Source organism: Cydia pomonella, chromosome 4, assembly GCF_033807575.1.
Source record: "Cydia pomonella isolate Wapato2018A chromosome 4, ilCydPomo1, whole genome shotgun sequence".
NCBI classification, from domain to species: Eukaryota; Metazoa; Arthropoda; class Insecta; order Lepidoptera; family Tortricidae; genus Cydia; species Cydia pomonella.
In genome coordinates, this window is record NC_084706.1 from 22,464,001 (window position 1) to 22,481,852 (window position 17,852).

At 39.3% G+C, this 17,852-nt stretch overlaps 2 protein-coding genes across 2 annotated transcripts in view; one reads left to right on the plus strand and one right to left on the minus strand.

Moving 5' to 3' along the window:
- The window catches only part of LOC133517499 (fatty acid synthase-like), a 67,720-nt gene extending 52,505 nt beyond the window's left edge, over positions 1-15,215 (plus strand). The window contains exons 21-40 of the mRNA XM_061850833.1: positions 84-201; positions 667-789; positions 1,049-1,161; positions 2,542-2,689; positions 5,384-5,555; positions 6,208-6,317; positions 8,722-8,886; positions 9,805-9,977; positions 10,026-10,166; positions 10,215-10,323; positions 10,372-10,544; positions 10,750-10,887; positions 11,465-11,683; positions 11,768-11,876; positions 12,395-12,530; positions 13,253-13,403; positions 13,487-13,634; positions 13,887-14,063; positions 14,360-14,462; positions 14,574-15,215. Coding sequence (XP_061706817.1) covers positions 84-201; positions 667-789; positions 1,049-1,161; positions 2,542-2,689; positions 5,384-5,555; positions 6,208-6,317; positions 8,722-8,886; positions 9,805-9,977; positions 10,026-10,166; positions 10,215-10,323; positions 10,372-10,544; positions 10,750-10,887; positions 11,465-11,683; positions 11,768-11,876; positions 12,395-12,530; positions 13,253-13,403; positions 13,487-13,634; positions 13,887-14,063; positions 14,360-14,462; positions 14,574-15,163 — 3,316 coding nt within the window. The 3' untranslated portion in view covers positions 15,164-15,215. The remainder of the gene's footprint in view (positions 1-83; positions 202-666; positions 790-1,048; positions 1,162-2,541; positions 2,690-5,383; positions 5,556-6,207; positions 6,318-8,721; positions 8,887-9,804; positions 9,978-10,025; positions 10,167-10,214; positions 10,324-10,371; positions 10,545-10,749; positions 10,888-11,464; positions 11,684-11,767; positions 11,877-12,394; positions 12,531-13,252; positions 13,404-13,486; positions 13,635-13,886; positions 14,064-14,359; positions 14,463-14,573) is intronic.
- A 131-nt stretch (positions 15,216-15,346) lies between these two features.
- Positions 15,347-17,570, minus strand: LOC133517261 (uncharacterized). The gene has a single exon (XM_061850489.1). It carries the CDS (start codon positions 17,279-17,281, stop codon positions 15,797-15,799), a length of 1,485 nt encoding a protein of 494 aa, XP_061706473.1. The 5' UTR covers positions 17,282-17,570; the 3' UTR covers positions 15,347-15,796.
- Positions 17,571-17,852: the final 282 nt, after the last annotated feature.

Here is a 17,852-nt window from a genome sequence, read left to right on the forward strand (position 1 = left end):
CATTTGATGTTGACCGCAACAGTACATATTTAATACTTAGTTTGTTGACTGTACAAGGAGTAAAATGGTTTCAATTTTTGCAGATGTGGCGGCGTTACATTAACGGGTATCAAATTTAATCCAATTGTCAAAAATAACGAAGACTCCCTTGTGCTCGATACTTCAAAGTTTGACGTATATCCAGTCGTGAATGTTTCAAATGTAAGATTTTTATAACATGTTATGTTGGTGTTTTTAACCGTCAGCCATAATAAGCAAGATAATACTAAATAGTCAGAGACTCTGCAATGCAAGAACAAAGTGTTTTTAATTTCGTCGCATTGGTACTTTATAGATACTTAGTATACTTGCTTTGAGTGTTGATTAATAGATGTCGGTGTATTCTATGGGACAAACATATTTTATCCCATAGTAGCACAGTCAAAGGTGAAAGTTGTTCAAATTCGACTTGCAGAGTAAAGTTTAGGGTTAAAGAAATACGAGTACACTAAATATTTGCAATTACCAGCCAGCAGGAGCGCGATTCGAACTTCATAATCTGGAAAAATGTCACCGTTGACACCATGACAGATCATATCTTTAACCGTTCCATAACAAGAAAGAACTGTCTGAATATGCCTCCAGGATTAAATTGAGCGCGATTGCTAATCTTTTTCTTTTATTCAGGGAATTGAGAATGGAGGAAAGACTGATAATGGAAAAGTCTTGAGAATCGCTAAAATAGGAGACCTAGAATCGTTACACTGGGCGGATGCCCCTGCATTAGAAGATGATGGTATTCCAGTAACGGTAAGGTGTATTAGTGTGATTACATACCTACTGCCTAAAAATAAAATATTCTAAGGCCAAACAGCGGATAGAACAACGCTCCAAAAATATCTACCTCCCTCTAACATTTTACTATCTTGAGTTAGCAATATAGGTATTATCTCTTTTCCTAAAGGTAAATTGCAAAATGGAAGATATTTTGGCGCATATTTTCGCTGCTATTGATATTGTATTACATGGCACAATCAGCCAGATAAAATATTATATTTGATTTATGCAGGTGAATTTCGCTGGTCTAAACGCTAGCGATATTTTAAAGGCAAACCAACCACGTGAAGATACACATAGTCCTCAAGATGCTTATGGGATGGATTTCAGTGGAACTACTGAAGAGTAAGATAAAGATAAGATAAAGATAAAAATAGTTTATTATTCAAGTAGGCATATTACAATGCGCTTATGAACGTCAAATAAAGCTACACCGGCTCCAAACCCTAAACCTCTGATCCGAGAAGATGTAAATCCCCCCTCAATTTGGAGGAGGGTATCCCAATATGGACCGGCAAGAAACTCGGTGGGACACATCTTTTCAAAACATTACATCTTATAATTAACATGCATTAAATAAGAAAAAAATACAATTTAGATTACTATAAGTTTAAGATATAGTTCTGTGAGAGATGATAGTTGGTTGACCGAACGGGTGTGAAGCGTGTCTGTTTCAATTAGGGCAAACATGTTTTCGTATGTCAGGTTGTTCTTCGAACGCCGCTTTTTTTCAACCGACTATTGTGAAATTTATTAAGTAACTATACGGAATTATTGATTCAGTTTTTTGGAATATTTCCAAATCGCAATGACGGAGGTTCGCGAGATTAACAGCTCACACAGCGTCAGAGCCACTAAAACCTATGTAGTTGTAGATGGGTAAATCCACTCTACGAATCCCTTTTACATAAGTTATACACCGTGTTTTTTTATTTCCGTTAATTTCAAGGGTGCATTCCGGAGCTTAAATTGAGTAACTTTCTCAAAGACACCGGTATTCTAATTAACTCCATTTCGGAGATAATCAATAATTTATTTTTATTTTATAAGACCCTTATAAGCGTATATTACCTTATATTAGTTACCTTAGGGCCTGTTTGCATTTTGATTAGTGTATGCATTTACTACTAAAAACGTAAGTACTATCTCGGACGATCGATGTTCGAAATGACATTGATATGTCACAGTTTTCAATTGTTTGGTTAAATTAAATGTAATGCCCGTGTTACAACAATGCTATATGCAATATTTAGTTACTTTTTATAAAAAATATAAATCATTTTTTTTTGCAGAATAACCATGCCACTCAATTTCCTTAAGCGTACTCCCGGGGTTTACGGAATTCAATAAAAACACGGTGTATTTCATAAAACGTCAATATTTTTGTTATTGGCTGAGCCGTCCCGAAACAGTCGGGGAATGAAAACGACCGTATGTTTCATTAAATCTTTTGGAAAATTGCTGCAAAAACAATAAGTATGTTTAAGACAGAATGGTCCCTAGCACAAATACTATCCATATTGCATTAATTAATTTTAGCGCTTCTCGGAAAATTGACGATTTCCATGTCTTGAGCAATTCGGGGCAAAAAGTAGGTACCTATTTCTACCTATTATCTATAGGTATTAATTTAGCTTCTCTAAGGACCATCGTTATTATTATTTTGACAGGTGCTTTCCCTATTAGCATGGCTACCTTGTATAAGTGTGCGTTTCGTGATTGTAGTGGAGCAAGAGTGATGGGCTTAGCGCGCGGCACGGCGCGCTCTACGCTGCGCACGCGGCCCGAGTTACTGTGGCCGGTGCCAGAGCATTGGACTCTTGAGGACGGCGCCACCGTGCCCTTCGCCTACGCGCATGCACTATACTGCCTTGTGAGTAATGAGATTAAAAACCCATTCATAATGATTCTAGCTGGAACCCAAAAAAGTCTGGAGTCTGTGATGTATTTTCCGCTTCGCTTGTTTTTTAGGCTTCCGTACCTCAGTCGGCGAAAACGAAACCCTTATAGGATCATCTTGTCCAAATATCCGTCTGTCAAGACCCTTTTTCTTATGTACGTGTGGATGTATTTAATTGAAATTAATCTCAAATACTCAGGTCTGACGCATTCCCACTATTTTTGTCACACTTTGTATATAGATAAGTAGATATATAAATTGACTAGGCAATATCATAATACTTATTGTTGTACTTGTTATATAGCACGATTTATACTGGCAATACTCTCGGAATCTCTATTGACATGAAATAAAAGTGAAGTGTCATCAACTCATCAGCAAAAAAGACAATTTTAGAAAACTGCACCGCCATAAATGGAAGGTTATTCACATAGATGCTAAACAAAAGAGGGCCTAATATCGATCCTTGCGAGACACCGATCTTAAGAAGAGGTTAACCTGAGACCCCTTTGGCATAATTCCATTTATGATAACTTTATGAGTTACCAGGTATGACTTGAATAACTCCAGAGCCTGTCCTTCAACCCCGTAGTCATATAATTTTGATAGCAGCGTCTCATACTTCACACAGTCGAACGCTTTTGTTAAGTAACAGAAAATGCCAATAGCGTCTTTTTTCCATTCTGATGCCGCAAAGATATGTCTAATTAAACTTACGCTAGTACACACGTAGTGGATCGACCCTTGGTAAATCCGTACTGCTGTTTATGAAACAATTTATTTCTATTGAAATTACTGAAAAGTTGTGTTAGCATAACTTTCTCGAATATTTTACTGAGTACAGGCAAAATAAAGACTTAGAGACAGGTCTCTAAAGTTACCGCCCAAGTAGCATTGCTAGCTGTATAAGAGCTGTATATCAGTTTATTTGAATACTATAAGCTGTATATTTAGGCTGTACTACAGCTGTATAAGCGCTTATACAGCCCTTATAAGTTAAAAAAGGGCCCCAATTATACAGCTTTTCGCGTTATTAGAGCTGTACAGTAGCTGTACAGTAGCTGTACAAGCAATAGATAAGCTGTATAATAGCTGTAATTCGGTGTAAATGGAAACCTTAGCACTACAGATTATCTCTTATAAATATGATTTAAGAATATCAGTTTTAAATAGGTTTTTAAGAAGAATTACAATAGAACAAAAAATATTCAAGTCTAAAAATGTCTTCTGTTCATTCGTTATATTTGTAATGGCGACAAATGACAAATATAAGTGGAAAGTAATAAAGTGCAGTTAAGATACAGGATCTTGAGAGCAGTTATATTACTATTGGTAAGTGCCGATTATTATTTATTGTGAACATGTGTATCTTTTCTGGCAAAATATTCACGCCCCTGCTTAATAATCAAGAAAAACATAACAAAAATATCTAAAAGTGGTACATAAGTTTAGTTTTTGTTTTTAAGGTTAAGGTTTTTTTTCTTTTAATGTTAAAGTCAATTTATTTTAGCTGGTTATCATAATATGACAAGTTTTTGTTAAATATTTGCAAGTTTATCTTTAATTATATTTTCAAATATGTTTTTATTCATAGTAAAATGGCGACAGTATTTAAACAGCCTATAGGATAGTTGGAGAGCATCATAATCTTAGTAGCTGTACTATGTAATTAATGGAGTCACTTCTACAGCTTTTGGATTTAAATCAGCTTTGTAATAGAATATTTTTATACATTTGACTGTATTTCGGCTTTCTGTACATAAGTTATAATTCCCGTTAGAGATCCGTATTATAAATAAAAAAACCTTAGAGCTTAATGGTCTGTATTGTAAATACGTTGTACCAATTGTATATAGAAAGTGCCTACTATGCTGTAATATGACTGCCATTTATTCATTTAGTTTTATAATACACTCCTTGTCAGAAATCATAAAACTACTATACTTATATGAGTGCAAAATTACGCCAAAAAATTACTTTAAGCGACTTTGGTCAGAAATACAGACAAAAACTGTACTACAGATGTCATTTATTCTTTTAGTTCTATAATAACCTTACAGACAGAAGTTATAACACCATTATACTTATAATAGTGTAAAATTACGCCATAAGAATTAGTTTTAAATCGGAGTTGACAAATACTTTTATACAGCAACAAGTGCCAGGTGATCCTACACTACAGCCTCTATACAGCTTAAATGATAGAATAAGCTTGTAGCGTCACACAACACTTAAAGTTTTATAACGGAGTTTACAGATACTTTTTTACAGCAACAAGTGCCAATTGATACTACAATACAGCCTGTATACAGCTTTAACGATAGAATTAGGTCGAAGTGTCACACAACACTTAAAGTTTTATAGTAGATTTTTTATTTTCTGATATAACACCCCATGCGTACGTAGATTCCTTTATAATGATTTTATACAGCTTGAGCTCAGGTTAGTTTTCTCTGACACTCTTATAAGTCCCTTAAACCACCCTAAGTTCTAAATTGGCTGGTATATTGATTTTACCGACACTTAAATGCTACTTGGGCGGCATCCTTGGCGTCACTAGTTTGCATTACTCGAATTTCTTTCATAAGGGCAGGAAACATGCCATCATCTATGCATTTATTAAATCTTAAAGATTACGCTTTAACCTATACCTATTAACTATCGCAGGCCATCAAATCGCCCTTGTTGCGGGGCTCAAGTATCCTCGTGAGCGGCGGAGCGGGTGCCACGGGGCAGGCCATCGTCGCGATGGCACTGCATTTCGGCTGCCGAGTCTTTGCGGTAGTAGACGACTCCAGGAAGAAGAACTTTCTGTTGAAGATGTTCCCCAAATTGATTAGTGCGTATTAAATGTATTTACCGTAATAGTTTCATCAAAATGAGTCCGTTGGGCTCGAGTAGACGAGTATCCTGGTGAATTGCTTAACGCCGGCATGACGGCCAGGTCATCATCGCGCTGGCACTGCGGATCTCGACTGCACCGTATTTGTGGTACATTGCAGTCAGCTGCAGAAAAAAGATACCCCCCTGCATAGAAGTTTGTATACAAAGGTGCTAAGCGAATAGTATTACTGACTCATGACTGTACAATTATACATGATTCTAGGAAGAAGTACTTTCTGAAGATGTTCCCCAAATTGGTTGGTGCGCATTAAGTAAAATGTATAGTTGTTGCACTATAAATGCTAACATAACGAGATAAATAATGTTAAATATCTGACCGTTACCCGTTATTATATCTGTCCTTAAGTTGGTCAACGAAGGCTGTTGTTGCGTGATTTGTGATACAAGAAGCTGTCATCACCGACAACCGCCAACATCGAAAATTGAAAATCATTATCGTCCTCTTTATCGCTCTGCATGTTCGAGCGACAGAGGCAGATAATGTTTGTCGTCGCCTAGCACAGTACAAGCACTCCTTAGTTTGGGACTACGTCAATCTGTAAGAATATCTCCAAAAGTATACAGTCAACTAATTCGAAATATTTCAGCTGACAATATAATTTGCTGCCGAGACGACTCTTTCCTGAATCGCGTGTTGCTGGCCACCAATGGACAAGGCTGCGACACCGTCATTTGCGGTAGTGGGGATCAGAAAGACGTAAGTCCCATCCCTATATTAAAGCAGAGACGCTTTCCATATAGATTTTCGTACAGTGACCCGCTTGTTGCTATCTCTATTGCACACGCATAACTATATTGCTGTCCCCCCTATGATGCCGGTTGTCAATGTCACTGTGTGAGATTAAAAAATTTTGGCCGATTGGCCGACTTGGAAGATCTACCCCATGGAAATTTAACCCTTAAAAGGGCCCCAGTTATACAGATATAGAATAGAATAGAATAGAAGAAATTTATTCAGAAAACGCTTAAGTTTAGGTAAAACATGAGACGACAGAATCAATTTATTATTAAGCGTCACTGAAAAGGTCTCCACTCAGCTTAATGTCAAGATACCACCTAAGGGTCTCGACGCTGGTCTTCCGTGGAAACCTTTCCGAGAGAGCGCAGCTACACGCTAAAGTACAAAATTTTATATATTATTACATGATATGTTACATGAAAGTTAAATACACTACCATGTTTGTTGTAATGCATTGGGGAACACATCTACGGCAAAAAAAAACGAAATAATTAAGAAAAACATGTGGTCAATATATGCACTCAGCCTATTATAGCACTTGAGTTTTCAGATGATCTGTTTCCAATACACCTATTCATTGACATTGACTTACTTATCGATATAGCATGAAGCCTTTTATAATTTTATTAATCATAGATGGCAAATGATACACTTTCCTGACACTACAAACAACGTAGTACAGTTATTGCAATTCACGATGGAGAGTGGATTTATCAGAATTAGACCTTGTCATCATATCAATAAGAGTCTCGCCACTCGCCATCGTGAATTGCAAGAGCTATTATTCAAATTATTAGATACAGCGACGTGTATATTTTTAATAGTATAATGGAAACAATGACGATAGCTTGCTTCCCTTGACAGGCATAGTGCATACATTGCTATACTTAGATTAATTAATTACACTAAAATTAAATACTGACCGAAAAAGTATGAATGAGGAAAGAAAGCCTGATATATTCGCTATATATATATGTATAATACCATTATAGTTAAATAATAAAGAGGATGTTCTTCTCCGTAAATGTTTACTAACTAAGTGGTTTCCAAATCGTCTCTGCCTTATAAAGAGTTAACGCATCAAACATTTTTTTCTTCTATTTTTTTTAATTAGAACACGATATCCAATATGCCCTTAGGGCCAACACACATACCCACGATACGATGTTGTGATGGCCCCGCGATACAACGCCGTAACGTTGCACGACGCCGATATGTGTTGGCCCTTAAACGGATCCCCACTATTTTAGTTACATTATTTATTAAAAAAACGCCCGCCATCTTAAATTTCTTCATCCTCACTGAATCGGAGGGTAAAATAGTAAAGTTGTCGAACATCGACATAGGTCCGATGAACTTTTTATTTTTGATACGATCGTGATATAAACAATATGTGTGGATTGTGGATATGAAAGGCCCTTAGAAATTTGGAAAAATTTACTGTATATCCCTGAGTCCTATTACAGTTTTGACTCTAGATATATATCTAGGAAAAGTGGCATAAAGGAGCCAGGTTTTGACTCTTGCACTTGTATTATTTTTTAACGAACTTTTTTAGGGTTCCGTAGCCAAATGGCAAAAAACGGAACCCTTATAGATTCGTCATGTCCGTCTGTCTGTCCGATTATGTCACAGCCACTTTTTTCCGAAACTATATGAGCTATACTGTTCAAACTTGGTAAGTAGATGTATTCTATGAACCGCATTAAGATTTTTACACAAAAATAGAAAAAAAAACAATACATTTTGGGGGTTCCCCATACTTAGAACTGAAACTCAAAAATCTTTTTTCATCAAACCCATACGTGTGGGGTATCTATGGATAGGTCTTTAAAAATAATATTGAGGTTTCTAATATCATTTTTTTCACACACTGTGGTACACTTCCAAAGTGGTAAAATGTGTCCCCCCCCCCCCCCCCCGTAACTTCTAAAATAACAGAATGAAAAATCTAAAAAATATATATGATATACATTGCCATGCAAACTTCCACCGAAAATTGGTTTGAACGAGATCTAGTAAGTAGTTTTTTTTAATACGCCATAAAAAAAAAAAATTTTTTTTCATCAAATCCATAGGTCTTCAAAAAGTCTAGTAAGTTGTTTTTTTAATACGTCATAAATGGTACGGAACCCTTCATGGGCGAGTCCGACTCGCACTTGGCCGCTTTTCGCAATCAATAATTTCGCATCACCTACAAATATTTCACTAATACAAATTCGCGGTGAAAACCTTACCGAAATAATACAAATGGCTTTTTCTAAACCTGGCTCCTTCATGCCACTTCTGCCCTATGTTTTTTTGCAAACCGCGATATCTCTATTCGAGGCGATGTAATAGTTAAATATTTCTTGACTTACAGGCTTACATACAATGCTGCGCGCCCCTAGGCGTAACACTGGACATTCATCGAGTGAAAAGGAATGAAAATTTCAATTTCAAATTGTACGCCTTAAATTTTGATAGAAGCTACATGAGTGTAGACTTTTCCTCCCTCTTTCTTTACCAGGACATCGGAACATTTCAGGTAATTATAATTACACATTTATTTTATGGGAGAGTATGAGAGCGAGTCCGCTTATTAATTTCAGTTGCGCTTACAATTACGATCTACTCATATAACAACTTGAAAATATTTACAATAACCGGCCAAGAGCATGTCGGGCCACGCTCAGTGTAGGGTTCCGTAGTTACTCTTCCGTCACAATAAGCTAAACTGGAGCTTAAAGTATAGTAAATTGTTAACCAAGGGATGAAACGGTACCTTTCACCCGAGTTAAACAAATAGGCAAATTTGCACAATCAGTACCTAATTAAAGTAAGTCTTTTTACTATGAAGGGAAAACTTTTTGCGATAACTCAAAAACAGCTAAACTGATCATATCCGCTATAGTTTTCATTTAATGTCTTTCTTAAGCTCTACTTCCACGATTTTTTTCATATTTTTTGGACCTATGGTTCAAAAGTTAGAGGGGGGGGGACACATTTTTTTTTTCTTTCGAAGCGATTATTTCCGAATATATTTACTTTATCAAAAAATGTTTTTTGAAAACCCCTATTAGTTTTGAAAGACCTTTCCAACGATACCCCACACTCTAGGGTTGAAGCGAAAAAAAAATTTCACCCCCACTTTACGTGTAGGGGAGGTACCCCAAAAAAAATTTAATTTTTGGATTTTATTGTACGACTTAGTCGGCTTTATTGATTTATATATCCATGCCAAATTTCAGCTTTCTAGCAGTAACGACCACGGAGCAAAGCCTCGGACAGACAGACAGACAGACGGACATGGCGAAACTATAAGGGTTCCTAGTTGACTACGGAACCCTAAAAATGAGAGGCGAGAGGAGGAGAGGAGGGAAAATTGCACATGCTCCCGAACTCTTTATAAACGGAATAATGCGGTGTCAGTGTACTTTGGAACTAAAATACGTTTATAATACAGAGGCTGCAACAAGCACTGGCAGAGGGCATCAGCGCAGGCTGGGTGCGGCCGCTGTCGCGCGCGTGCTACGCGGCGTGCGAGGGCGTGCGCGCGTTCCGTCTGCTGGCGCGCGGCGCGCACCGCGGCCGCGTGCTGCTGCGAGTGCACGACGCCGAGCCACGGACAGATACCAGGTAACCTCAACCACTGGGTGGACAACAAGCACTGGCAGAGGGCATCAGCGCAGGCTGGGTGCGGCCGCTGTCGCGCGCGTGCTACGCGGCGTGCGAGGGCGTGCGCGCGTTCCGTCTGCTGGCGCGCGGCGCGCACCGCGGCCGCGTGCTGCTGCGAGTGCACGACGCCGAGCCACGGACAGATACCAGGTAACCTCAACCACTGGGTGGACAACAAGCACTGGCAGAGGGCATCAGCGCAGGCTGGGTGCGGCCGCTGTCGCGCGCGTGCTACGCGGCGTGCGAGGGCGTGCGCGCGTTCCGTCTGCTGGCGCGCGGCGCGCACCGCGGCCGCGTGCTGCTGCGAGTGCACGACGCCGAGCCACGGACAGATACCAGGTAACCTCAACCACTGGGTGGACAACAAGCACTGGCAGAGGGCATCAGCGCAGGCTGGGTGCGGCCGCTGTCGCGCGCGTGCTACGCGGCGTGCGAGGGCGTGCGCGCGTTCCGTCTGCTGGCGCGCGGCGCGCACCGCGGCCGCGTGCTGCTGCGAGTGCACGACGCCGAGCCACGGACAGATACCAGGTAACCTCAACCACTGGGTGGACAACAAGCACTGGCAGAGCGCATCAGCATTTCCATAATAGCGCTGACTATACGCCGACGCTCAAAAGACGCTGGTGTGGGTGGGGTGACCCTAAAGAGTCTTCTCTAGCAGTTATTACGGGCGACAGTGCATTAATAATTCCCTCAGTTGTGCAGTGTAACCCCTAAAATATTTGTTTTGCAGATTGCTTTGTTCAGGAAGATATCTCATAGTAGGCGACTCATCACGGCTTACCATCTGCCTGGCTGAGCGGCTGGTGCGTGGTGGAGCCCGAGCCCTGCATGTGCGGCTCGCGCACACAGAGCCTCTCGGCCGACTGCAGTATGTACTGTTTATGAGCTTTCCTCACTCCTTGGGCACGGAATGGACGCACCGAGCGTGCACGCTCGACACTAAGGTCGAGGACTGGACGCAAGCGGCGCGCGACCCGACGTTGACCGCTATCCTGCCCTGCTTAATCAATAAGTGGTGTCTTAAAAAACATTTAACGCAAACATATATAAAATTCAATTCTCAAACTATTTTTTTTATGAGATTTTTTTATTGGGCTTATGATGGGCATGATGGCAATATACATTTGTTTTAGCGCCTTTTTAAACCAATGTATGGCAGTCGGCGTAAGTGTCGTGCGTGCTCGCTTATAGCGTGCGTTCCGTTGTCCTCGGGTTACACAGCATTTACGTATGAAGAGACCACCTACGGCCATAGTCATAGTCATAGTCCATAGTCCATACGATATGAGATGTAGAAACACTGGCTTGCGGCGCATGTGGGGTAGTGCATTGTGCGCTCGCTTCAAACTTGCCTTTATCAAGTCATCCTTCAAACATAGCAGTTTCTGTGTTTCATTTCAGTGTGATTTTCAAATGTGAAAGTAACTCTAGCATTATATTGACAGGGAATTGCGGAAATCAGGCGTAAAGATAACGATATCCTCTGAAGACCTCGCACATCACGATTGCGCATCGAACCTGCTGAAAAAATCTTCGGCCATGGGTACAGTAGAGGGCGTATTTGTAGTAATGGCCGAACCACTAACTGACCAGACAAGGAGCATTTACAGAACCCTGCTGACCAACTTGGATGTACGATCTAGAAAAATGTCTCCATTTATCAAGTAAGATTTCAAAGGTTGATTATAATTGAAGATAATTTACATTAGTCTAGATTCCATCAATTTAGTATGTATCAAACTTTACAGATTCTTTACAGTAATTGGAATCAATAACTCTCTGGGAGAGCAAGTTTGTGTATCAAGAGCAGCGGATGGTTTACCAGCCATGATGCTTTCCGTTTCGATTGACAGGAAGGTAAAAATATAATGAATTTGCACGTTTACTATGTTTTTTAAAGTTCTGATTTTATTTAATATTTAGAATGTGTTTTCTATTGTTACAATAATTAGGCTTCGCTATTGTGCTAGTCAAAAAGTGCTAATCCGTTAAACTTTTACTTGAAGTACTTTATACATGCAATTAAAGTTCCCATACTTCAATAGCAAATAAATACCTATAACAAAACAAAACCACCACGAACAATGCACAAAACTCGGTACGTGTTTCGCCTGCATGAGCACGTGTTTTAGAAAATTGCTGATGTTTTACCTCTCTATATATCACGAGTAGATAGAATACAATTTGGTATGTACTTATTAAAAAAATCAATAATAATATGAGTTTGCATTTTCGTAATTCGTAATGTGTAGGTATGTTAGTAGCATCCTCTTAAATTTCGAATCTCTAACAGATATTGATTGGCACAATCCTCTACTGTGGATTTTGTTTTTACTTATTATACAATACGGCATTAAATTAGGACCTACTTACAGATCTCAGACACTTTACTTGCGAGTTACGTTGACATTGTAAATGCAATGGAACGGGGTTTGAAGACTATGCAACCTGTAGTATTTGCTCAGTACCCACCTGAAGAGTCCCTTTCAAAACAAATTGAAAAAATTACTGGTGAGTTAAAGACTTAAATAAGGGGTCGGTAAAGTTTTCAAGAGAAGAGACAACCACGGAAGAAATCGTTAGCTTAACAATGTCAAAGAGCTACTAATGTTGTTTTGTTTTGGCTTGTCTAAATGCTCTAAGTACCTATGAATTATAGGGTGTCTTGAGGAGTCGCTTTTGCAAGTCCAAATAGCCGCATGATGATGACTACTGATCCCTAATTGACCGAGCGAAATCTAAGGTCTCCGTTCCAGCTTTGGGAAAAATTCTTTCGTATGTGCTCGTCAAAAAGTCGCATTTTTCAACCGATTCTCCTAAAGTTTGGTGATAATTATATAGGTTTTTTTAGTCAATTCACTTTTTAGAAATTTTTGAAAATGGCGAAGTCATGGGGGTCCGTGTCGTATACAGCTCACAGAATCACTATAGTTAATATTCATTGAATCGATGGATTATTTTGTCTCTCGACGCTTACAAATTGCATCATAATCGGCTGAATCGCTTGCAAGCACGACTCTTCTATTTCTCTAAATCTTCTACTTAAATAGATTAATATCGGCGATATAGTCTTTTACCTAGTTTGGTCTTATTTACATTACCTTTCAGATGTTATTACTGTGATGATCTGCCTATACATTCATACGTTCTACTTTGATCACAAATCTCCCTTTATGACCAAAGAAACCAATCGTTTGTGCTCAGCAATTCTTAACACTCAAAATGTATTTCAGGTGTCACCATTTCAGGAAATACTTGCAACAGTCAAACTCTGCAAGATTTGGGCATAACGAGAGACAAAACTCAAGCACTGCATGTGTTTTTAAAAACCAAGCAAAATATCACAATCTCTGAAGACGACGTGTCATCGCTTAGCGTAGAAAAGTAGAACCACAATTTATTATTACACTGATTGTATATAAAGTTAACTTGATATTTTATTTACTACGTATATATTTCTGTTTAAGGTTAAGAGAAATTGTGGGAACCCTAGAGGAGTCAGATTATGTACCAATGGAAGGCTTGAGTGCTTTCTTTCCTTTTGTTGACTCTGATGAGCTCGTAGCGGTGGTGAACACCGTGGTGATGCCTACCCTTACTCAAGCCAGTAACATGGTTAGTACAAAGTATAGTTTGATGCTGAAAGCAATAATTAATGTCCATGTGGGTATTTTTAAACAAGTCGCCTGGTCTTTTACAAACCTTTATCTTCCTACGCATATTACCATAAAAATCAGTATTTTTCCATAGGTCTGTCTATTATGTTTTCAAACTCCTGAATTCTAAACTTACATTGTATTACTTACTTAAACACTCTGTAACACACACTTCAAATGGTGTTATTGAAGCAAAATCAATATTGTTTAGAGAGACGACGAGTTCAACGCGTCCGGAGCGTGCCTGTACATAGTGCCCGGGATGCAGGGGCTGCACCAGCGGTACCGCGCGCTGTGCGAGCGCCTGCAGCTGGCCGCGGTGGTGCTGCAGCCCGGCCTCGACCATCCCGAGGAGAGTCTCCAGGAGATGACGACCAGATATGTCACGGTATGACCCTCCTCTATTTTTAAGCCTCCCTCATCCAAATTGACTAGGATACGTACGTATCGCAGAGTATGTTGAGGTCATGCACACGACATCTTTAGGAGTTATCAAGGAGTTGTCAGTACAAATTAGATTTTCTTTACAGTTTTAGAATCCACATCGAAAAATAATTAATTTTAAACGTCTGGAATAGCGATTACTAGCTTCACGTTAAACTATCTCAAGGTTATGTCTAAAATAATTCTTAGCCTGCAATATAGTTTCCTCAAAATGACTTTCACGTCTTTCACCTTTTTCAGATGTTCTTGAAGCAAAAAAGTGAAACAAACAAATTCTACCTACTAGGCCACGAACTGGGCGTGCTTTCAGTTTTTGAAATAGCTGCAGCATTAGAAGATAGAGGTAATTTTATCATAGTTTTATTCTCTTGTTTTCATTATTTATGCCTCGCTTAGCTGTAGCGATTGGAGTCCTTTGTAATCACTGCCTAATCAGTTGATTGACTGTGGGCAGGTATGACGGGAACGGTGTTCTGTCTGGGTGGCGGGCCGGGCGAGTTCCTAAGCGAGCTGGAGCGACAGCTGCGTGTAGCCTGCGCCGGCCAAACCTCGGAGGCGGCCCTGCAGGATGCCGTAGCGCGCCACATGTGCGCGCTCATGGGCATCGCGTCGCCGGAGCTCGATGCGGCGCTGTGTCAAGCACGTACGTGGGCGCTGAAGATCGATGTGAGCATGCGCGCGCTGCGCGGGCGGGTAGCGCACTCCATGCAATACGCGCGCTTGCTGATGGAATCCGCGTACTCGCGCGTAACGCAGGCGAAGCGCGCGCGACTCTTGCCGCGTGCACTTCGCTCGCGCATCGTGCTTCTGCGCTCGCCTGCAGCTCCCAGTCTGGATCTACAGCGCTGGTCGCTCCAACCGCTCGTCGTCCACGAGCTCCAAGCGCCGTTCGTGCACGCCGCCGACGACCTCCGCGCCGCCCCCATTATCAACCGCTATCTTGACGAGGAAACAATCCAATGTTTTGCTAAGAAAACTCTCTGCCATACTTATCTTTTGAATGCTCAATGTTATTTCAAGAACAGTGTTACAGGTACTTCATAGCTAAGTTTTACTTTTTTATGTATTTGGAGTGAATAAAGATATATTTTGTAAAATAAGATGTATACTTACTTAGACAAAAGATTTGTAGATTTGTAATTTCCAAAGGACGGCGGTAAGAAGGGGGGTAGAAGTTCGAATGGGGAATCAATAACCGCTGAACCGATTTAGATGAAATTGAGTAAAGTCTACATCTTTGATGTAGTTGAAAATGATACCAAACTTGACTTAGTACCTAAACTTCAACAGTTGTTACTTACTTCACCGAGGCTAAAAATAAATAAATAAATAATAAATAATTCTTTGACATGCCCTGCAACCTACACACATTTGACGTTAATTACTATATGTAGAAAATAAAACAACATTCTTCAAACACTTCTTTATTCTAACATTTTTTTTAAATTATTTAAGTTGTTAATCAAATAAATAGGGTTGAATAGGGATAAAATCTGGAATAATTTCTTAAAAACTACCCACATTAATGTAATAATATATCATGCGATGAGATTACAAATAATAGTAGATTTTCATGATAAAATTAGTGTGGTTAGTTAAGAAATTATCAGGTAAATGTTATCCCCGATTTTTGTCTCTATCCCACCATCTCTATTCACCCCGGTTCACGGTAAACAATCATTTTAAAACCACATCAAGGTAGCTACCAATATCACGTTTGTGCGTGATTTCTTTTATAAATGCTATAAACGAGAAAGCCATACCAGTTGCGAGGATGCCGAAAGCGATGGGAAAATCCTCCAGTTTTAAAGGGGTTTTGAGTAATTTAACCGAAGTAGTCTCACGGCCAGCTGGTTTTAGCCGCGGCAGACCGTGGAGGTCCTTGGAGCCGCGTACGAACCCGTGTTCCGGCAGACGCAACATCAGCGAGTTCAACGGCTCCAGCAGAGGAAAACCGCGCTTAAAAAACAACCCATAAATATTATTGTAAACACTCTCCTTCATGAGATGAACTCGCTCTTTTTCCTTCGGATTATTTCTAAGCCACCAAAGATACTGAAAATACATAGCCACTGTGTATATATTTTTATTCTTTGCTACTTCATCCAAGGCCATTTCAGCAGTTTTACAATTGTTCGTATCCCTAAGTTCTTCATTTATAATATGTACTTTACCGGAAATTTCCAAAAATGATGCTACGTCAAATGGGATACACGCAGTTAAATTGTAGTCGTACAAAGATAAGTACCGGTCTAATTGCGGCTTACGCAAGGGATATATCGTAAAACTTAACAGCCTTGTCTGATAAAAACAGTTTATCAAAAAAATAAACCACAGCCAATATATTATTACAACATTTTTGTAAAGTTTTTCTCTCAGAACTAAATTTACATTCTGAATAGCATGCCCAAAAAGATTAAAAAATTCCGTTATTGTGGCATGTCTTGCTTGAATTATCAAGAAATTCCCAAAATCTGAAAGCAGTATTGCACAAAACACCATTGTGAACAATAACAGCAACCAAACATTAGCATGAAACATCAAGTAAACAATTTTCCATCGTTCAATTAAAGACGCTGTGTGCGTCACGGCAACATACATATCTTCATATGCCAAATGAAAACACAAGTAGTCAAAGAAATTTACTCGTCTATTGTTCAAACTTAATCCACCAAATATCAAGTCGAACTCATTCTCGTAAAGTTTACCTACGATACCACTGAATGTAAAATTATCTGAAATAGATCCAGCCTCTTCTGTCTCAAGCAAACACGTGTAATTCAAGGAAATATTCCTTCTTTCTAGTAGGAGTTCAATGAGAAATCGTTCGATGCCAACATTTCGCTTATCCTCTGTCTCAGGACTGCAGAAGACTAAAGGAGGATAATGACGGGCTGCGACGTTTAATGTACAGTTGTCCAAAATAGGTCTATCATATTCGCGTAGTTTTCCAACGACGTCTACTTCTCCTACACTTCTGCAGTCGCACAGATGGACCAGAGTGCTGTAGTCTCGACCACACCGGCCTTCTGCATAAGGGAAGTAAGTGTACACTGATGCATCATTGTCCAAGTTCTCAACGATTACAAGCACGTGTATTAAATGATACTCCCATAACGATCTGAATACTGCTGCAAGAAAATCTTTATATTCTTCATGCATACTTTTCACTATTACGATGAATAAAGCTTCAGGTTCGCGATACCAATCTCTGTCGAGATCGTCAAGAAGATCTTCAAATTCAATCCCATTATTGACATGTATTAAGTAAATTGTAGGTATCACTATGATGGATACATTTACGTCTTTAATGCAGATATTAACATTATTACTTGAATGGATCTGCTGAAGTAATCTGTTCGATACAGCGTCAGTGTTAATCACAGTTACTATTGAGTTAAACTGTGTTTTTGACGTTAATATGTCTATTATGCACTTCTCTATTATATTCTGCTGTATGTCTTTAACATCAATGGTTAAATTGTTAAAGCTTATAACAATGCAAACTCGTGTTATAATTACAAAACTAAGTAAAATCATTGTATTACGTGTAGCCATTAGCGTACCTTTATGGTCGTGCATCGTTCTTAGTATGGCCTGCCGAGGGACAACCTGAGTAATGATGGAACTCGTTAAGATTTATTATTTGATTTCTCACACTGACTTACTCATAAAAATTATAAAGCAGGAACATTGAAGCTTTAGACAATAAGATACATTTCAAATTACCCAA